At 44.3% G+C, this 17,855-nt stretch overlaps 2 protein-coding genes across 10 annotated transcripts in view; one reads left to right on the plus strand and one right to left on the minus strand.

The window, feature by feature from the left end:
• The window catches only part of SKA3 (spindle and kinetochore associated complex subunit 3), a 39,002-nt gene that overhangs the window by 9,906 nt on the left and 11,241 nt on the right, over nucleotides 1-17,855 (minus strand). For 3 of the 9 annotated variants that reach the window (XM_042023942.1, XM_042023935.1, XM_042023934.1), the window contains exon 9: nucleotides 16,644-17,117. The exons of 1 other annotated variant lie outside the window; for it this stretch is intronic. In XM_042023942.1, coding sequence (XP_041879876.1) covers nucleotides 17,012-17,117 — 106 coding nt within the window. In that variant the 3' untranslated portion in view covers nucleotides 16,644-17,011. Of the gene's footprint in view, nucleotides 1-13,405; nucleotides 13,521-13,928; nucleotides 14,121-16,641; nucleotides 17,118-17,855 lie in introns of those variants that run through there. 5 more of the 9 variants (XM_042023937.1, XM_042023938.1, XM_042023933.1 and 2 more) reach the window with 5 other exon arrangements.
• On the plus strand, nucleotides 9,337-12,517 carry SAP18 (Sin3A associated protein 18). Its single transcript, XM_042023949.1, has 4 exons — nucleotides 9,337-9,489; nucleotides 9,706-9,815; nucleotides 11,247-11,369; nucleotides 12,038-12,517. The coding sequence occupies exons 1-4, from the start codon at nucleotides 9,376-9,378 to the stop codon at nucleotides 12,192-12,194; spliced, it is 504 nt and encodes a 167-aa protein (XP_041879883.1). The 5' UTR covers nucleotides 9,337-9,375; the 3' UTR covers nucleotides 12,195-12,517.

The raw sequence follows: 17,855 nt of genomic DNA on the forward strand, positions 1-17,855 counted from the left end.
TGGCTTTGCTCCTGGCTGGACCAGGAAATGGCGTGCACGAAGTACAATTCCCACATTTCAGCAATGCCTCTGCAGCCTTGTTCCATCAGTGACACACAGGTAGGGCCAATAACACTTGCACCTGATGTTTTTCAATCTTGTCAGGGACCAGCTGCTTTCAAGTACCTTTTCCCATCTATTATCTCTGCCAGGTAGCCACTCACAATCCTGGTGGCTGGGATCATGGGATTGCTGTCCCAGCAAGAAGCCAAGACTCATTCAGGCAGCCTAAAGAAACTGTAAACTCTCCTGCAGTTCAGCTGTCAGCATCTGTACAGAGCTAACAGAGCTGTATAACTCACATCCCGCAAGAGCAAGAGGAGGATGAGTTTTGGAGCTCCCAGGAGCAGGTGCACAGCCCACTCTTGGTGGTCTTCCACCACTGACACCACAAAAATTACCAGCTTAAGACAAGAGGCTCAAAGAACGCAGGATGAAAAAGCATTCACCAAAATCTAGGCATTCCTGAGTGCAAATGCAGTAGGAATTTCTCCATGACTGAACAAAAACGTCATCTGCCATCTAAACATATAATGAAAAACGTGTAATGCCTCTGTAGGCCAAATCACTTGCATCAGCTGGCCACAGCTCAAAGAACAACTACAGCTATGTTCACACAAATACAGAAATCTTCCCACTTCGTTTGCAGCCCAAGATGGACGGATGCTCATGAATCTCTCATTCTGATTGGTCTTCATGGTTCCTCATCAGAAACCAATTAATAACTTCAACAGTGTATCATTTCATCCTTGGTCATGGCTAAAATCCTTTCTGAATCTCATTCATGTGACTGTTTGAACCATGTTTGAGCAACAGCTCCGTATTTTTTTGGTTGAAGCCAGGCCCAAGTCTGAAAGAAGCTCTCTGTTGAACTTCAACAACATTTTAGGATCTAGCCCATACAGCAGAATCTGTATGCAGGACTTTAGCAATAACTGTGCCCTGTGTTCTTAATATTTCACTTTAAAATTTTCAAACCTTTGTGCTTAATAATTGCTCACCTCTAACAGGCAGGGGGATCTATCCATATCTCTGGGAACAGAATTCTTGTACTTTGCATATTTGAGAGTTTCAATTCCTTTTCATATGATGGGTGTTTCTTTTTCTAGTATTAGTTTGGTTTTTTTATTTGAAAATCCTGAGGTCTCTTTTTAAAGGTAACTTTGAGTCATTATCGTTCTTTATCTTTTAAAACTCTGAACACCTGCATTAAATTGGTGTATCAGCTCATAATTACTATACCTTTACATTCCTTAAGCCCAAATAAAATAGAGCTTATTTTATCTTGCTTCACATTGAAGAAATCTAATCTAAGAGGTGTAGAAGAGCTATTTCTCCTGCCCTTCTATGCCCTGAAGTTTTATAAAAATGATTCTGAATTATTCTTAGCTTTGTAACAGGGATAACAAAACATAAACCTAGCTGTAAAGAAGTGTTAACCCAAGATTTTTTTCTCTTATCCTCTTATTTTTAAATAGTTTCTTTCCTCCCCCTTTCTTCACTTCCAAGAATTTTCCCTTTAGTCAGTCTGTGAGGCACTTACTTATTTTTTGGAGTGCTGTGCTTTCTGATACAACTTGTGAACACAAACAAAGAGTGCTGCTCACAGCAATCTGAAATGTGACAGTCTGTCATGCTGTCACATAACTTGTCACATGGTACAGCCAGTCATTTGAAAGCACCAGCTTATGGACAGATGTCATCTTCTGACTCCAACTGAACCACTGCAAGAAGGATGCCTTTTATTTCCATCCCCTCTGGCTCTCTGATGTACCAGCAAAGCTGCTTGTGTGAATCCTTCCTCACCCACTCCAGGCAAGAGCAGCAGGATTTTTGTAAATTCTTTAAGCATGAAGCATTTGCCGAGCTATTTCATTGCAATAACTCTATGGAGAGCTCACCACGACCAGCTCTGCCAAGAGAGCTGATGGGGAAGGAACAGCAAGAAACATAAAAGCAGTGATTTCTTCCTGCCAGCACCCTGGGCACTGTGTGCACTTCTTCCCATGCCCTTATGATCGCTCACCTACAACCCCAACGGGCCTTCGTTGCTCTGCAGCAAAACTTCCTACATTTACAATTTCCCCAGCACCTTCTGCCATGTTCAAAATGAAATGTAACACAACTGATAACCACTGCCAGCAGTACATACAGAGGTTACCCTTTTTTGGTCCAAGGAACAGGCATGCACAAATTTTCTAGGAACTTTCAAAGTTACTGTGTGCGGGAGCTGAAGTGATTCCACCTTGCATTGTGCCTACAGCACATTTTGTTTTACTGGCGCTGTTCCTGCCACTACCATTAGGGTTTTTTCAGTGTTTCCACCAAGCACTGTGTCTCTAAGGAGCTTATGGTAACCAAGCTGTCAGAATTCATTCTGGACTCAATCATCACGTATCGTAAACTCCCAGTGATGGACATTTCCTTCCTTTAAAAAAGATTGTTAGAGTTAATTGATATTGCATAGCATTCAGAAAAGAATTTGGTTTTGTACAGAATTATTCAAAATGTTGTAGGTCATTTATCACAGCCAGAACATTTTTGTCAAAAGTGGCCACTCAGAAAAAAGACACAAAAGAAACCAAAAATAAAAAGAAATTGTGCTTTCTGACCTTCTTGTTGAGCCACAAAAGATATTTCTGCAAGACAGCTGAGCTGTCTCAGGGTGCTGAGACTTTGCTTTGTGCTTGACAAGGCTGGCCACATGGAACTACTTATTTTGGAGAAAAGTTTTGCTTGACTCTTTATGACGATGCTTCTGGAGGCAGGACCCACATAATGGCTTACACAACATCATTCTTTCTTATGGAGGATATGCACTGCTCTCATAAACCTTCTGTGGGGCTCTGTGAGCCCAGAATGAAGCCAGAAAAAACATGCCTCTTACTTGGGCTGCCCAGAGAGGATTTACTTGTCAACAGTTTCCTCATCGTTACAGGATCAGTGTGAAAGGCCACAGACACGGGAGGTTCTTTGTGTTAAGATCCATCATACTGGGGCAGAAAACAGAGAAGGAAATACCTGTTCTGGGCATGCAAGATCCATCTTTATCCATTTACTGTTTTCAGTAAGAACAGTGTGTGCCACAGACTGGAAACTTCTAGGAGTGTATGGCAAGATGAAGAGAAGTGTAGCCAGGGAGCCACATATAAAATATGTATATGTTGGTACACTCAGTTGGAGTTTTCTTCTTCAGGAGAAAAAGCTTAAGTACTTTAATATTCTTTCATGGGAAGGGAAAAAAAAATATTTAGGGGAAGATACTGAAATAACCATCAACCGAATCTGTTAACACTTACTCATGGAAATGTTCCCACCAAAGCAGGAACAGGAATGTGTCTATCTGATGAAGACACTTGCCCCCTTCTCAGACTTTTGTGTTGTGTTCAAGGATGGGATCACATTAATCTAGGAAGCAGGCAGGGAAGGGATTTGTCTGCACAGGAAATGTGGAAGAAAATAAGAAGGACATCACTTCCAGCTGCTGCTGTTGCGAGGGAACACACTGGCTGTGCCATGCAGGCCACTTGGAGGATAGTGCTGTTGCCCTCAGAGCAGCCAGCGCAGGGCTGAGGGTCAGGCAGCCTCTGTGTCCTCAGGGAAAATCGGTTCGCTCAGTGGGTGGCAGCAGCATCTGCAACTGGGGAAAGCACCAGCAATGAAAGTAACCTTCACACTGGGTTGGTTTCTCACCACAGCTTCCAGTAGTGGAGCTGACCCAGTGAAGGAAAACCAGGAAACACAGCTCCCATGGAGCACAGGCAGGGACCCACGCTGCTGACCTAGCTATCTGCAGTGATATTACAGGCTGACCAACTTCCAGTGTTGGTTGTCCTCTCTAAAAAACACGTCTCGTACACAATTTTTAAAATTTCCACTTATTGAAATGACAACCCATTTGTTCCTCCCTTACAGTGTAGGAACATTTTTGTACTGAGGTAATTTCAGACAAACAGTAGGGGGGAAATCAGGAATCTATGGTAGAGTATTACCCAAGTTATAAAAGCAGTTTATTACTCTATTGTGTGTCTAAAATTTCTGGAATAGTGTAGCAGATGTATTTTATAGAGAAATGACAACATGTTTTAATGAGATCCAGGTTTAGATTCTGGAAACATTTCTTCCTTAATTTTATATTTTGTAACCGAGTCTACAACTCCACCAGGAAAAATCAATAGAATATTTAGTAGACCTCACCATCTCACCTTCACGGGTATTTGCATAGAGAAGAAAATATCTCTAAGTGACTTTTTCTTTACTTGAAGTCTGTTTTCCTCTGCTGACAGCTACAAGTTCCAGTTTGTTCTGATCTCCTCCAGGTAAAATTCAAGCAGGCATTACAATTTTTTGCTGGACCTCTCTTGCATAACCTATACTCTCTAGCTGATCTAGATTGTGAGCAGTTTTGCACTGGCTCGGCCTGAAGTGCTGTGGCTCTCCAGCTCCCTCCTCACACTGCTCAGGGGATGCAGGCAGGGTCACATCCTGCATCCTTCATCGCTGCCCACCGTGGGGAGCAGCACCCTAAGGAAAACAAGAGAGATCCCCACTGTTCCCAGCTCCTGAGTTCAGGCCTGTGGCAGAGCTCAGGAGCAGTGTGGACATCCTTCTAAATCCCTCACATGCCCAGTTGTCCAATATTAGTCTCAGCTGGCTTCAGATAAATCTCAGGGTATTTTTTTTAATGTTACAGTTCAGTCAAGTGTATTTGCTTTATGAGACTATTTCTAACACAGAAGCACATCTGAAAAATGTTATTTCTTTCTCAAAAGTACGCGAATGCTGCAGGTTTCTGACAAACTGCTGTTGGTATCAAAAATGAACAGAAGTAACAGAAATGTGAGTGATAACTCTCATCTGCCTAATACATTGTTCTTTGAATATTTTTTTTCTGAAACTGAAAAAAAAAGCATCCTGAGGATACTCTTTTAGGAAGCACCTGATGTGGAATAGTTCCAGCAGAATGGCGGAATTATAACATTTGGCAACATCACAAACCACTTTCAACTTTAATCAAGGTCTTACACTGGCAAGTATGAGGCAGCTTGTTTACAAGGCACAGCAGTGGCTGTGCCTCATGTACGCTGCCTGTGTGCCTGGAGCGAGCACAAGGCTGCACAGCCTGACTGGTGCTACCGCCACATGAAATCATTAATGTTAAATCATTTTGCAATATTGTAGATCAGTAAGTCATCTTCAAAGCATTTTTACTAACTTTTGGTCCTTCTGACGACTTTACAGAAAAAAAAAAAAAGAAGATAAAAATATATATGTAATTTATATACAAGTACAGATTCCTCCCAGGTAGCTAAGTCTTGGTGCTCCTGAATCAGGATGCTGCCTCAGGGGTCTCTGTAGGCTTTACACATCCAGTGCCAGAGTACTTTTCTACATCCCAGCCCTGCCAGTCTGTCCTGCACTGACTCATTCACCTGCTGCCTCACTGGCAGGTTGAATAGGACCACAGAAGCCCAAGAATTACGGTGCATTTTTTTAGGAGCCCAAATCACCTAAATTCAAAACATGGAACAAAAACTGAAGCTTAAATGAAACCAGTGTCATTGTCTAGCAGCACTACAGGCTTCTTGAAATTCACACTAACTTTGGTACAAAACACAGGAAATTAAAACACTGTAGTGAAATCTACTGCACACAGAGCTTTCCGAACATAAAAACACACCCATGACGTCACCATGACACAAACAGTAGGAAATACCAGCAACTGTATTGCAAATCGTATTTGCTAAGAAATTGTGCCTGTGTTCTTCCTCCAGCAGTTAAAGCCAGTCTGCAGTAGAAGCTCCATCAAATTTGGGACTTTGCTCACTCAGTTGATTGTAAAGATGTTCAAAGTTGATTGTACTGTCGCCAGAACAGGGTAATTGAACTTTCCACAGTCGAGATAAAGACCAAGTCCTCTATCAAGCAGGCTTTATGGGATACACATACTACCAAGAAAAATTAAGGGGCTGTATGTAGTCCTGGTTAGAAAGAACTCAGAAACACAGCCAATAAGCCAGAAGTTCTGGGAGCTTTGGGAACCTGGAAGTAGTATGCTGCTGAGGCTAATTCAGCTTCCTTGAAGTCAGATTCATTACACTCATGGTTCTGAAATGTTTGGAGTTCCTTATTCTGGTCATGTTACAAGTTTTCTAGTTTCTTGGAGGTTTGCCTCAATGGTTGATATCCCAGGCTCAGCTATGCCATTACTTTCTGTATCTTCCCAAGGACATTTGTTATTTGCTACAATCCTTCCATTCTGCCTAGAAAGTTTTAAGTTACCCTGTACCAACTGCTCCTTTTGTTTTTTCCTTTCAGTCACAATTTACTCACGGTAAGTGTTTTGTAGGCTCCTTGACCCACAGTGCTCTTCTCTAAAGGGCTGTGGCAGCTTTGCCCAGTCCCATATCCTATCAGCACCAACTCGCCATCTCATTCGTACCTGTCCTAGATGCCCCAACAAACAATTCACGGTTTGCTATTTAAATAACCACTTCCTTAGGAACATCTGGTAACAATACTTAAAGAGGCAATTCACACTTCCAAACCACTTGTCTCCTGCTCTACAGGCACTCACAGCTGAAAAAGTTTTTGAGTCATATTTTGGGCCTTCACAACAACAAAGGCTGAAGACTTGCTCCTATGCACAGTCTTACCCTGCCTCACTACCTCGGTGAGGAGCTTTCATTTTCCTTACAGCACACCCTATATATATGTGTTTGCATGTACAGACATTTTTTGCACAGCATACAGCATCCCTGAACAAGCAGAGGAGACCTCACGCCTCGCAAAACCTAAGGAAATGTGAAGGGAGGGTGAGGCAATCAACCATCTCACTGGCACTGAAGGGACACCCCCTACTCCAGTCCTATTCTCTCCCTCCACCTCCCAGCTGCTCCTGGACCTGCACTTCCCACCACTCACCCTGCACCAAACAGGTCTAGCAATCGTGGAATCAGTTTAGAAAGTGTCAAATGAAATTAACTGACAGAGAGCCAGCCCCCACTAGATAGTTTCCTCTTAAACTGGGGAACTTAACTTATTTTTGGAAGCATCTAGTGAGATGCCTGGCAGAAGGGAGGGAAAAACCCCTCACGTGACTAAGGACAAGCAGCGGGAGCTAAATCCCCCTCCTCTGGCAAAAGCAAGCAGTTGGACCAACTCCAGTACACGTGAGACCTCAGCCTAAAGCTGTGGGAACCCAGCTTATGGTGTTATGCCTTGTTTAACCAGACAGCCCCATCCTGAGTAAAAACCGCACCCCGCAGTCACATCACTGCATTTTCATTTCCACATAATTTTCAACCTTTGCTTCCAAACACGCAACATAAGAATCTAAGATTTTAGACTGATAATAAATTTTGTTGATACAGTTCATGCATAACAATTAATTAATGTTTTAATTTACTTAAAACTCAGGCCCACTAGAGTAATTTTTCACATAAATAGTGTACTCCAAAAGTTCTAGCAGAAGGAACTACTCAGATTTGTAGCAGAACTGTACCTTATTTGTTACAGCTGTTCCTTTAAAATACTTGATTCTAGACATAAATTCCTTTGTTTCGGAAATGATAGTTCACACACTGAGCCCAAAGTGTGTATGATCATGGCAGATGTAATTAAATTTAGCAGAGTAATAAACTGCATAGTTGCCTGAGAAATCAAATCCCACAAATGGTGGCAAGGCTGAGTCATTGCCCATGGCAACAAAATGATGATATGCTGTAACTTAATGTAGATTAAAAACTGTACAACACTATCCAGACTACTACAAAAAGAAGTTAATAAAAACTGAGTGTGAACTCAGTTCCTCAAACCTCAGTAGGTTGCTGGTTCTCTCATCTTGTATTTGGTGAGCCATAAATCAACATTTTAAACCAAATACTGTTGGTTATATTAGAGCAAAATGCAAGAGCTTTTTTTTTATAGTATGGACTCATAACCCTTTTTCTTCTTTATGATGTACACAGAAACATATGTGAATATATTTTTACAATATTTTTCTCCCCTAAATATTTTTTTAATAATTAATACCTTTGAAACATGCATCTACAGTGTTTGGAAGAGTGAAATCAAACCACAACATCACCCTTAGAGCACAGGTACTCCAACACTTACAACACCTTTACAAGCACCTGCTTTTTTTAGGATGCAGAACTTAACTATACTTACATCTGGTGCCAGACTAACACTCGGGACAGCAGCCCAAACACACCCTGAACTCCCTGACTCAGAGACGTACACTGCACAACAGGGACCCTGAGACACAGGTCCAGTGGCACCCACGCTGATCTCTGCTGCAAGCACCAACAGAGAATTGTGTGAGCAGTGCAGGCACACCACAATAATACAGCATTGAATACGGCTTAGCGGGGTGGTTAAGGGATGGGAGAATGTGGCATTAGGACAGGCTGGGAGAGCCGGGGCTGTTCAGAGAGATGGCTCACTGTGTGGGAATACTTGGCAGGCAGGAGAACACTGACAGCCAGGCTTCTCAGCGATGCCCAGCCACAGAACCAGAGGTAAAGGGCACAAACTGACAAAAGAAATGACCTTTTTTTTTTGTTTTTCTTTGTTTTAACTGCAAAGGCAACTGAGCACTGGAGCAGGTTGCCCAGAGATCTCCATCCATGGGTATATTTAGAATGGACACAGAGCTGACCCTGGGCAACCAGCTCTTGCTGATCCTGCTTTGAGCAGGGGTTTGGACTCGGCAGCCTCCTCTAGAGCTCCCTTCCAGCCCCAGCGAATCTCTGCGTCCCTGACATGCCATTATTTTGCACCTGCAAGCACATATGCTTCTGCATAATTTTACAGAGAAACTTAATTTTGTTTTACTCTCAAAATGAGAAATAAATTCAGAGGAAATAATCCAAGCGTAAATTCTGCGAAAACAACTGAACCCCTCTCCCCACACTGCTCTGAGTAACAAGCAACTCTCGACATTTTAAAAAAGCTATCACATCACAAAACCACGTATTTTTTACTCTTCTATAGACGGTATATATTCCCACTTATTTTGTGAGACACAACCACAGACTCAAATTTAACCTAATTAAAGATTCCACTGATAGAATAAGACCCCAAGACCGTAAATGGGAAGCGTATGCATTTGATCTTTCCCTGAATGCAATATTAAGGGAAATTATAGTCTAAATAGATTTCCCGCTAATTCACTTCACCCTGCTGCTACTTAGAGCGGCGGAGGGCACAGCTCCCCTACCTTAAAGCCCTGCACTAAGCCCAGCTCTACCCGCGGCTCCCCGAGGGAAGGGCGGTGCCTCAGGCCCGGGGGAGGAGCCCCGCCGGGGCCGCCCCCGCCCCTGCTCTCGCGAGATGGGCGGCGCGCGGCGGGACATCCGGGAGCGGCGCGGCAAGATGGCGGTGGAGTCGCGGGTGACGCAGGAGGAGATCAAGAAGGAGCCGGAGAAGCCGATCGACCGTGAGAAGGTGTCCGGAGTGCTGGGTGGTCGTGCCGCGCCGCTCCGCCGGCCGCTCCAAGGGCGGAGCGGGGGTGGGGGGAGTGTTGAGCGTCTGGTGACGACGTGGGGCCTCAGGCCGCGGGTGGGGGGGGGGGGGGGCGTGGCGAACGGCCCCTCGTCCCAATCCCCACCCCTGCGGCTCCTCGCCCCCATCCTCACCCCCATCCTCGTTCTCACCCCGCAGACGTGCCCGCTGCTGCTTCGCGTCTTCACCACCAACAATGGGCGGCACCACCGCATGGACGAGTTCTCCCGCGGCAACGTGCCCTCCAGCGAGCTGCAGATCTACACCTGGTGAGTGGCACCTCCTCTACGCCTGGCTGTGGCACCGGGCGAGCGCGGCCTCGCCTGGGTCCCAGGTGCCGGGGGGAGTTGTGCAGGCTCCGGTCGGAGCAGGAAACGCGGGGGAGTTTTCGCCGCCGCTGGAGTGGAGCGGTTCTGGCTGTGCCCTGGCAGCTGAGAGGGGGCATGTCTGGAAGCACAACTTTGCGCAGCAGTGAGCGCTCAGCCACTGAGACTTAGTGCGGCTGAATTGCCCAATTACTGCTGCATGTAATCGGTGGCTTGTGCTGTGGCGATGGTTATCACAACGCATCTACTTAACGCAGACGTTTTCCTTTAATGTGTATATTTTGTTCCAACAGCCCCGTTTATCCAAGAGAAGTAGTTGTCCCAGAAGGCTTGAACTGTAGTGTGAATGGTTTGTTGGTTTAACTCAGACCCTTCTGAGAGTGGAGTAATGAGTTTTCTTTTTGCATAACAGAGAGCTGCTTTTTATCACTGTCAGATTTATTTATTTATTTATTTATTTTTGAGAACTTGTTGTAAACATGTTAGGTATTGTTTGTAGTATTTTGAAGAATGCCTTTGAAAAGGACTTAGGCTACTTTTTAAACCTGCCTTTGTCTTCATGATGTTTGCCAGAGTTGTAACTCAGTATGTTGTGTAGTTGAAGAAATCCATTTTTGTGGCTACCAAAGCATGCAGTTCTAATTTACTTCTAAGTGGGATTTATGGACTCTGTCCAGGCTGTTGGTGGTGTCTGAGTTGTTTGCCATCTGCAGAAGTCAGAATGGGCATTGTCTGTCAACACACTGCTCCTTGGTTGCCTGAAGCTTGAAGTGAGTGCACAGTCTCTATAATCAGAGACGCTTTCATTGCGATGATTGAGTACTTCTGTTCTTGAAATGCTAGACATGAGCTGTAGCCCTGCTCTGGTTGAAGGCTGGATAAAGGACCGCTGCCTGCTAGGGCACAAATGGAAAACTATTTTTTTTTCTGCTTTTCTTACATTTCCACTAATAGTTATTATTAGAGCAACTATCTCTAATACAGATGTCAGCTTAAGTGAGGAAACTCTTACATTGTGCCTTGTACAAATGCATTAATGCATTTAAAAAAATAGGCTCCTGCTGTTTAAATGGTAACTGTTCAGAGAGACGTGGAAATGCAGATGTTGAAATGTGCATAGAGGTGAAGAGATTTCTCTTGAGTATGGCAGTGAATCAGACACAGTTGCACTGGAGCATGTTGGCTCCAGTGTGCAGTAAGCGGTGAATTCTCCCAGGTGTTACAGTCGATAACTGTGGTCACAGGGTATGCCAAGGCAAAGAAACATATGGTTAAATTGGAGCAATGTATTGATTCTATATTAAAAGTTTTGGGAAGCTTTTATGACTGTTCCTTTGAGAGTGTGAAGCACTTTGGTTTGTTTGTTTAATCTAGGATGGACGCAACTCTGAAAGAGCTGACCAGCTTAGTGAAAGAAGTTTACCCAGAAGCACGGAAGAAAGGCACACATTTCAACTTTGCAATTGTTTTTACAGATCTCAAGAGGCCTGGCTATAGGTAAATGAAATTTCTTCTCTGAGTTAATAGAATACTTTGGGCACCAGAGCATTGGATTATTCTTCATTAACACTGATTTTAAAGTTCAGAACCCACATACTAAATTTCTTAAGTTCTGTATTATGACTGCTACAAACTCTAAATTGTGCTTGATGACCATCCCTGTTAATGTGTTCCCAAAACAATGAGCCAGTGTACTTGAAGGCTTTGATTGCTGTATTGGCAGCTGGAGCATGGCCCTCCAACTTGAGATAATGCTTTCTTCCTGGTAGGTCTTGCACCTGAGTTACAGCAGTGATCTTGTTGCAGGTGTCTCTCTTCCGAAATGGCATGAGCTAATCTTTGTCAGCATCCAGTGGATGTACCCTACTCTGGAATCTGGCGGGGTCTTTTGCTTTGTCTGTATGGGAGGGGGTAAGGGGTTCTTGCTAGTATTTAACATAATAGGGTAGAGGGCTCCACTGCCCTGTCAGAAAGAGAGTTTGGTGTAGCTTTTCTTGGTGCACCCAGGAGTGCAGAGAAAACTGAGCGTTTTGAGTACACAGCCACATGTGTGCAGTGCAGGGAATGGCATGGGAAAGGGGTTGTGATCTGGTGCAGTTCCTGTTTTGGACATCTGGAGAGATTGGCCGCTGATAACTAACTTGCCTTTCCTCTGCTACTCACAGGGTGAAGGAGATCGGCAGCACCATGTCAGGCAGGAAGGGCACAGATGATTCCATGACACTGCAGTCTCAGAAATTCCAGATAGGAGACTACTTGGATATAGCAATTACTCCTCCAAATCGTGCACCACCCCCATCAAGCCGCATGAGACCTTACTAAACTCTTCCTTCTTTGTATGATTACATATTCTGTTTACTCCTACTTGCTGTTCTAAAGCAGGCTTATTTTTTTGCTTTTGTTGCTAAGCACCTGAAGACAAAGCTGAACATTGTAGAAGAAAGTTAACTCTTAAACCTTAACTTTTAGTTTGTTTAGAAGAAACCCCTTTAGCAGCACCATCATCCTATCCCTCATTGTTATAGTTTGAATAGCAAGTTAGTCTGTCCAGTGTTTAAAAGACTTCCATGAAATATGACCAGGAGGATTACAGGTGTTCTGTAGTTTTGTCTTGTTTGGAATAAAAGTTGATGTTATTAATCTTTTGATCGTTTGTGGTGTATCGATGCTCGAGGCTGCTCTGTGTTAGAAGTTACTAATGAAGCTGGGGGGTGTTGAGGGATGGTCAGCAGTCAGCTTCTAGAATCGGAAAATGGAGGACGGGGTAGCTCAGGGATCTCAGTTGTCCACGGGGCAACTGGAAAACTGGTGTTTGTGGTGTTGTTTGGTACCTGAAGGAGCAGGAGGAGGAAAGGGTGACCCATTTCTCAGCAAAGCAGTGCAGTGTGGGACTTAGCTTGCTGCTTGCCAGATGCTGAGTTATGCAGGTGCCTCTGGTCTTCCAGCAGGGTCCAGCTGTCCTCAGTCCTTGGCTGAGAGCATCCAGCTGGTCTGGGCAGGACCACGTGCTTGGTTTCTGCACCTTGAGCCCCTGTGCTCAGGGCAAGGCAAGAGCAGGAGTAGAAGCAGTAACTGCTCATTAGAACTTCCACTTTCCTCACCTAAGGCCTGAGCAGAGGCTTGGACAGAAGTAAATGTTCCTGTCTGCTGAGGACAAGGTGTGCTTTGCTTCATGAGCTGTGATCTATTTTGGGGTTTTTTCCTCGCAGGAGTCCCTTGGTTCAGTATAGCCTGAGGGATTTTAGGTTCAGTTCAGCTCATGGCTTAACCCTCTTCTATCCCCCTTCTCTGGGTTCTGAGTTAGGGAGCTGCAATTTCAGCCTTTGTGAATGTCTCTCATTTGCAGAATCACCTACATCTGAGTCACTTCTCCCCTAAGACTGAAAAGTGCTCCCCACCTTTTTTTAAAGAGAGCTCAAGAAAAGACACTTATAAATGCTGCTTGTAAAGGACTGAGCCTGAAAGTGGCAGTGGAGCTGATTTATTGCCAGAATTGGCATGGGTGGGATGTTTTTCTGTGGCACAGTCACCTCTGATCTGAGGCAGTGGTGCTCCAAATACTGCTGCTGTGAGGAATCCATGTCAGAACAGCTCAGGGACTTATGTTACCAGGGGCAGGCTTGCTCAGGTTGGGGACGCTTGACAGACCTGGACAGACAGAAAAGCAAAGACCACTGCTAAGTGGTCTCACTGATTGCCCCGGGGCATCATCTGTCATGCAAAATGAGTGCGGTAACCAGCACCTAATTACAGAATTGCACAGCTCCCACCAAAGGGAAGGACAAACCTGCCATTAGAGGTACACAGGAATATGGGCATTTCCTCAGTTTTGTGTGCTGGTTTTTGCTTTAATTGCACTTAAGGATAATTCTTAAATGTAGTCACTATATAAGGCAACAGCAGCAACTGAGCCTGTGGCTGTGACTCAGCTGCTCTGGGAGGTGACTTGACTTTGCTGCTGGAATGGGAGACATGGCCAGGGAATGCTGGTGTCTGCCCAGCTGGCGGAGAAAAAGAACAGCTACTGCCTTTATATGTGGTGGCCAATATGAAGCAAAATTGCCAGGAAATGAACGTGCAGAACTGCCTTCAGTAGCAAATAGTTCATTCAGCTGGTTTGGTTGAGAAGTTTACCTTTCCTTGACTGCCGTGAATGTATAAACCTCAGCTGATTTCTTCCCCAGCTGTTTCAGGATAAACATCTCTTGTCCTCAAATCACACGGAAAGGTAATGCAGAAGTGCAGAGCCTATTATTATGGGAAAAGACACTTGAGAGATTAGTGTAGTTCAGGTTGGGGGTTTCCTGCATCAACAATCCACCTGGCAATCCAAGCTGATGGCAGCAGCTGTGAAAGCAGACAGCACCAGGGTGCAACCATCTAGATGTGGCAAGAGGTGTGGAAGGGAAGTGAAAGCTGTCACCAGCTCAGCTCATAGTGCACAGGAGGGAATTCAGTCAGTGACCTGGTTGTGTTTGACTCCGAAAGCTACTATGAAAGTTGAGGAGGGATGTCAGTCCTTAAAAAGAGCAAAATATGTAGAGCACTGTGGTTTGGGGAAATTAAAACACGGTCACCAACAGTGAGCAATCCCATATGCTCAGGAAGTGGTGTAGACAACACTGTATCCAGATTTGTCAATCCACAGGATTTGCGTTGTATGCAGCAATTTGATGAGGAATTTTTGTCCCTCATCAATGCAGCTGGATGAGGTATTTTTCTTTCTTGGATGTTTAAAGGCCTAAGAGACACAACTCTGATACATGTCTACCCTGTCAATAGCAACCACTCCTCCAAAGCTTTTTACCTCCCAGTTGAGTAAGGCAAAGAACTAGGATGACAGCTCTCCAGAAAAGGTTTCCTGAATTTGACATTTCTCTGAGGTAACCCCCCCTGCCCAGCAGCCCAGGCAGCTCTTGCCTCCTGCCCATGCCCTGCCAGGGATACCACACCTACCCCCACTTCCCTTCCAGGTGTCTCTCCAGGCCTCCCCTTCTCCCTGTCCTTTCTCAGAGGGCCTTTCTTCTCTGCCTCCAACCAGTGACAAACATCCAGATCACTCCCACAGGTCTCCAGCCTGTGTTCCCTGGCTTCTGGCTGCAGCAGCAAGCCCGGTGAGCTGGGCTCCCTGGCAGGTCAGAAGCATTCCACTTCCTGCCTGTGGGGTGCAGCACCATCAAACAGACCCAGCTACAGAACCGAGATAACTTCCCCTAATTTCTTTTTTTACCCTCAGCAGCACCTACTGGAGGCTGCCCTGCTCCCATAGATGGGGCTTGCTCTTTCTGTGTCCCTTCTGGTGTGTGTTTCCTGTCTGTCTAGGTTTGGCTTGCCATGAAGGACTGTCTGCTGTGTGTCCCCAAGAAAACTTGACTCTTAGTTTCAATTTAGTCCCCTCATTTTATGCACCTAAGGCAATGGTTTTTTTCAATCTAATAAATAGAAAAGAAGGTATATCAAAAATGCTATTTTTTTCCTCACCAAGAACCCCCCCACCGTTACCTTGTTACACCTTACATAAATATTGCTGCCACTGTTGATCATTAGCCAGGCTTTCAGTTAACAAGGGGAGGAAAAATGATTCTTTTCCACATGCTCAGGCCTTAATTAAGTTTTCACAGTCACCTTCTGATTTCATTACCCCTCCAATACAGGTACATATGTGTGTGTATACACATGTACATATGTCCAGGAACAGAGACTACAGCATCAGAAGAGCAGCCAGCTCCTTTGCTGCAGTGGCAGCACAAGCCTGATATAAATTCTGCAACACCTTTGGGAAAAGTCCTGGTGTGGGGGTTAATTCCCTCCGTAGTTTAAGGAGTGAGGACAACTCACTCATACACACATACATCAGTAACCTGGGCACTACTAGACACAGTCCTCCTTCCATGTTTGCTGTCTGACTGGAGCAGTTGTGGACACTTAAATTCTACTTTACAGCTCTGGTCAAAAGCAGAAACAGCTGCAATGCAGCAGGAAAATATTAAGCATTATCAGCAAGATCTCACTTTTGTAATGGAAAGCATGGAAAAATGAGGAGGTCTCTGAAATCCTATTGTGTCAGAGCAAGTGAATGATGACAGCCAGGGTGGTCTTCAAAGATCAGCACTGTAAGTAATGCAACAGCTAAGGTTCAACCTGCCAAAACCAAAGCAAATCAATTATCTGCTGTTGCTGTCTCAGCTCTCGTGCCTGGACTTTGTGTGACTTGGGTTTAAAAAAAAGAGTATTTCCCACAAATGCACATTTGTGCTACTTTTTTTTTTAAACTCTTCAACTTGAGTTAGGCAAGACAAGTTCAAAGAAATTAATGGATCTGGTCAGCTCCCTACTATGATGTCAATTGCCTCTTTGTAAAAATAGGTATTGGTGCAAGAACAGCATAAGGTTTTACATTTAAGTTGATATAGGCAACATCAGCCAATGTCTTCCTGTTAGAGAGTTGTACTCCTCTGGACTAACACACACATGCTTCCATAGTGTGGCCACTGGATATCTTCTTTGTTCCGTATAAATGCCACAATATCTGTATTACTGTCCCATGGGGAAACAACAAGGTACTCCCAAAACAGAAGGCAGATCCAACACCAGCTACAGCTGTTGATGGAGCATGTGCAACCACCGTGAGTGCTGGAACATTTGAATAGTGACAAGTAAGAACAAAGCAAATATGACATTTTACAGGAAATTTAAAGCATCCATGGTGCTTTAAAAAAACAAGGAAGCCTGGACTCCAATTATTGCTTCAGTGGTTAATAAAAACATCAATAAAAGCACAGTGGGAGGCACTAGAAGTAATGCTTGTCAATTATCCCTTTGACAACCATCTGGGAAGTTTCATTTCACTGAGAGATCTAAAATTGTGTTCAACCTTAGGCAAAGTATTTCCCAGATAAGAAAGCACTGACCACCTTATTAAGGGGCTTCCTGGGCAGAACAATTGAGATGCTCCTTTGACAATAAACGGCATTAGGGAGAGAAGCTTCTGTTAGCTGACAAATTTTATATATTTAAAACAAACAACAAAAAAAGAGAAAATATTAAGAACCACAGCAAATGAAGGAAAAGTAAAGGCTACGCTTTTTTGGTTACTTTTCAGATGTTCTTAAATACTAAAGAGCAATTTTGTGCTGGTTTCAATCTTTTCTGAGAGCAGGCACTGCTAGGAGATGTGATCCTGTTCTTGCCCTTCCCTTACATCTGATCCAGCACTCACATGGGCAAAAGCTGAGCTTGAGATTACTGTTGGGAAGGACAAACAAGAAGAGAAAACAAAAGTAATTAGCCTTTCAGTGTCTTGGCAAGTGAAGAAATCGATTGTAAAACTGTACAATCCCTAGATTCTGTGCAGGGGAATTGGTGAAACAGCCTCTAGTGGAAGCAGCCCCCCCCGCCCAGTTAAACTAAATAAAGCACAACACAGAACCGTACTCTGGGAATTTTGCTTGTTTTCAGGTGATGACTGTACATTGCTTCTGCAAGAGGTTTGCTACTTATTTAGCTGTTTATCCAAACTGCACTTCCTGACAGGCCAATGCTGTTGAAGAAATTCACTCCACAACAAACCAACATGTAAAATTTAAGTACTTTTTCATCATTCCCACTTTGACACGTTACTAACTTTAGAGTGCAGCAGGATGAGCCTCTCTCATATTAATGATATGTAGCACAAAATATTAATAGGCAAGCAAAATCATGCGAGTGCCTTGCAGTGAGAACCCCAGCACTGCAAGGTGCAACTCCACAGTTCCCTAATGCAGGAAAGTACAGTGGAGTGCTGAGGTGTTCCCAAGTTTAGGGGAAAGACTTCCCAAAGCTCTTTTGTGAATTTTGTTAGTTGAAGGCAAGGGAAATACAGCAAGGTCTGGGACAGAAGTGCTGCTTGTTCCATTTCATATTAAAAGGAGATCTGGCTTGCCTCTGGGCAAGAAAGTAGTCATAAAGTGCTGTGGAGGGAAAATGCAGGCTGTGAAATCCCTC

Source organism: Corvus kubaryi, unplaced genomic scaffold, assembly GCF_017639235.1.
Source record: "Corvus kubaryi isolate FWS band 111438036 unplaced genomic scaffold, C.kubaryi_AGA036_p1.0 37256, whole genome shotgun sequence".
Classification (NCBI taxonomy): domain Eukaryota; kingdom Metazoa; phylum Chordata; class Aves; order Passeriformes; family Corvidae; genus Corvus; species Corvus kubaryi.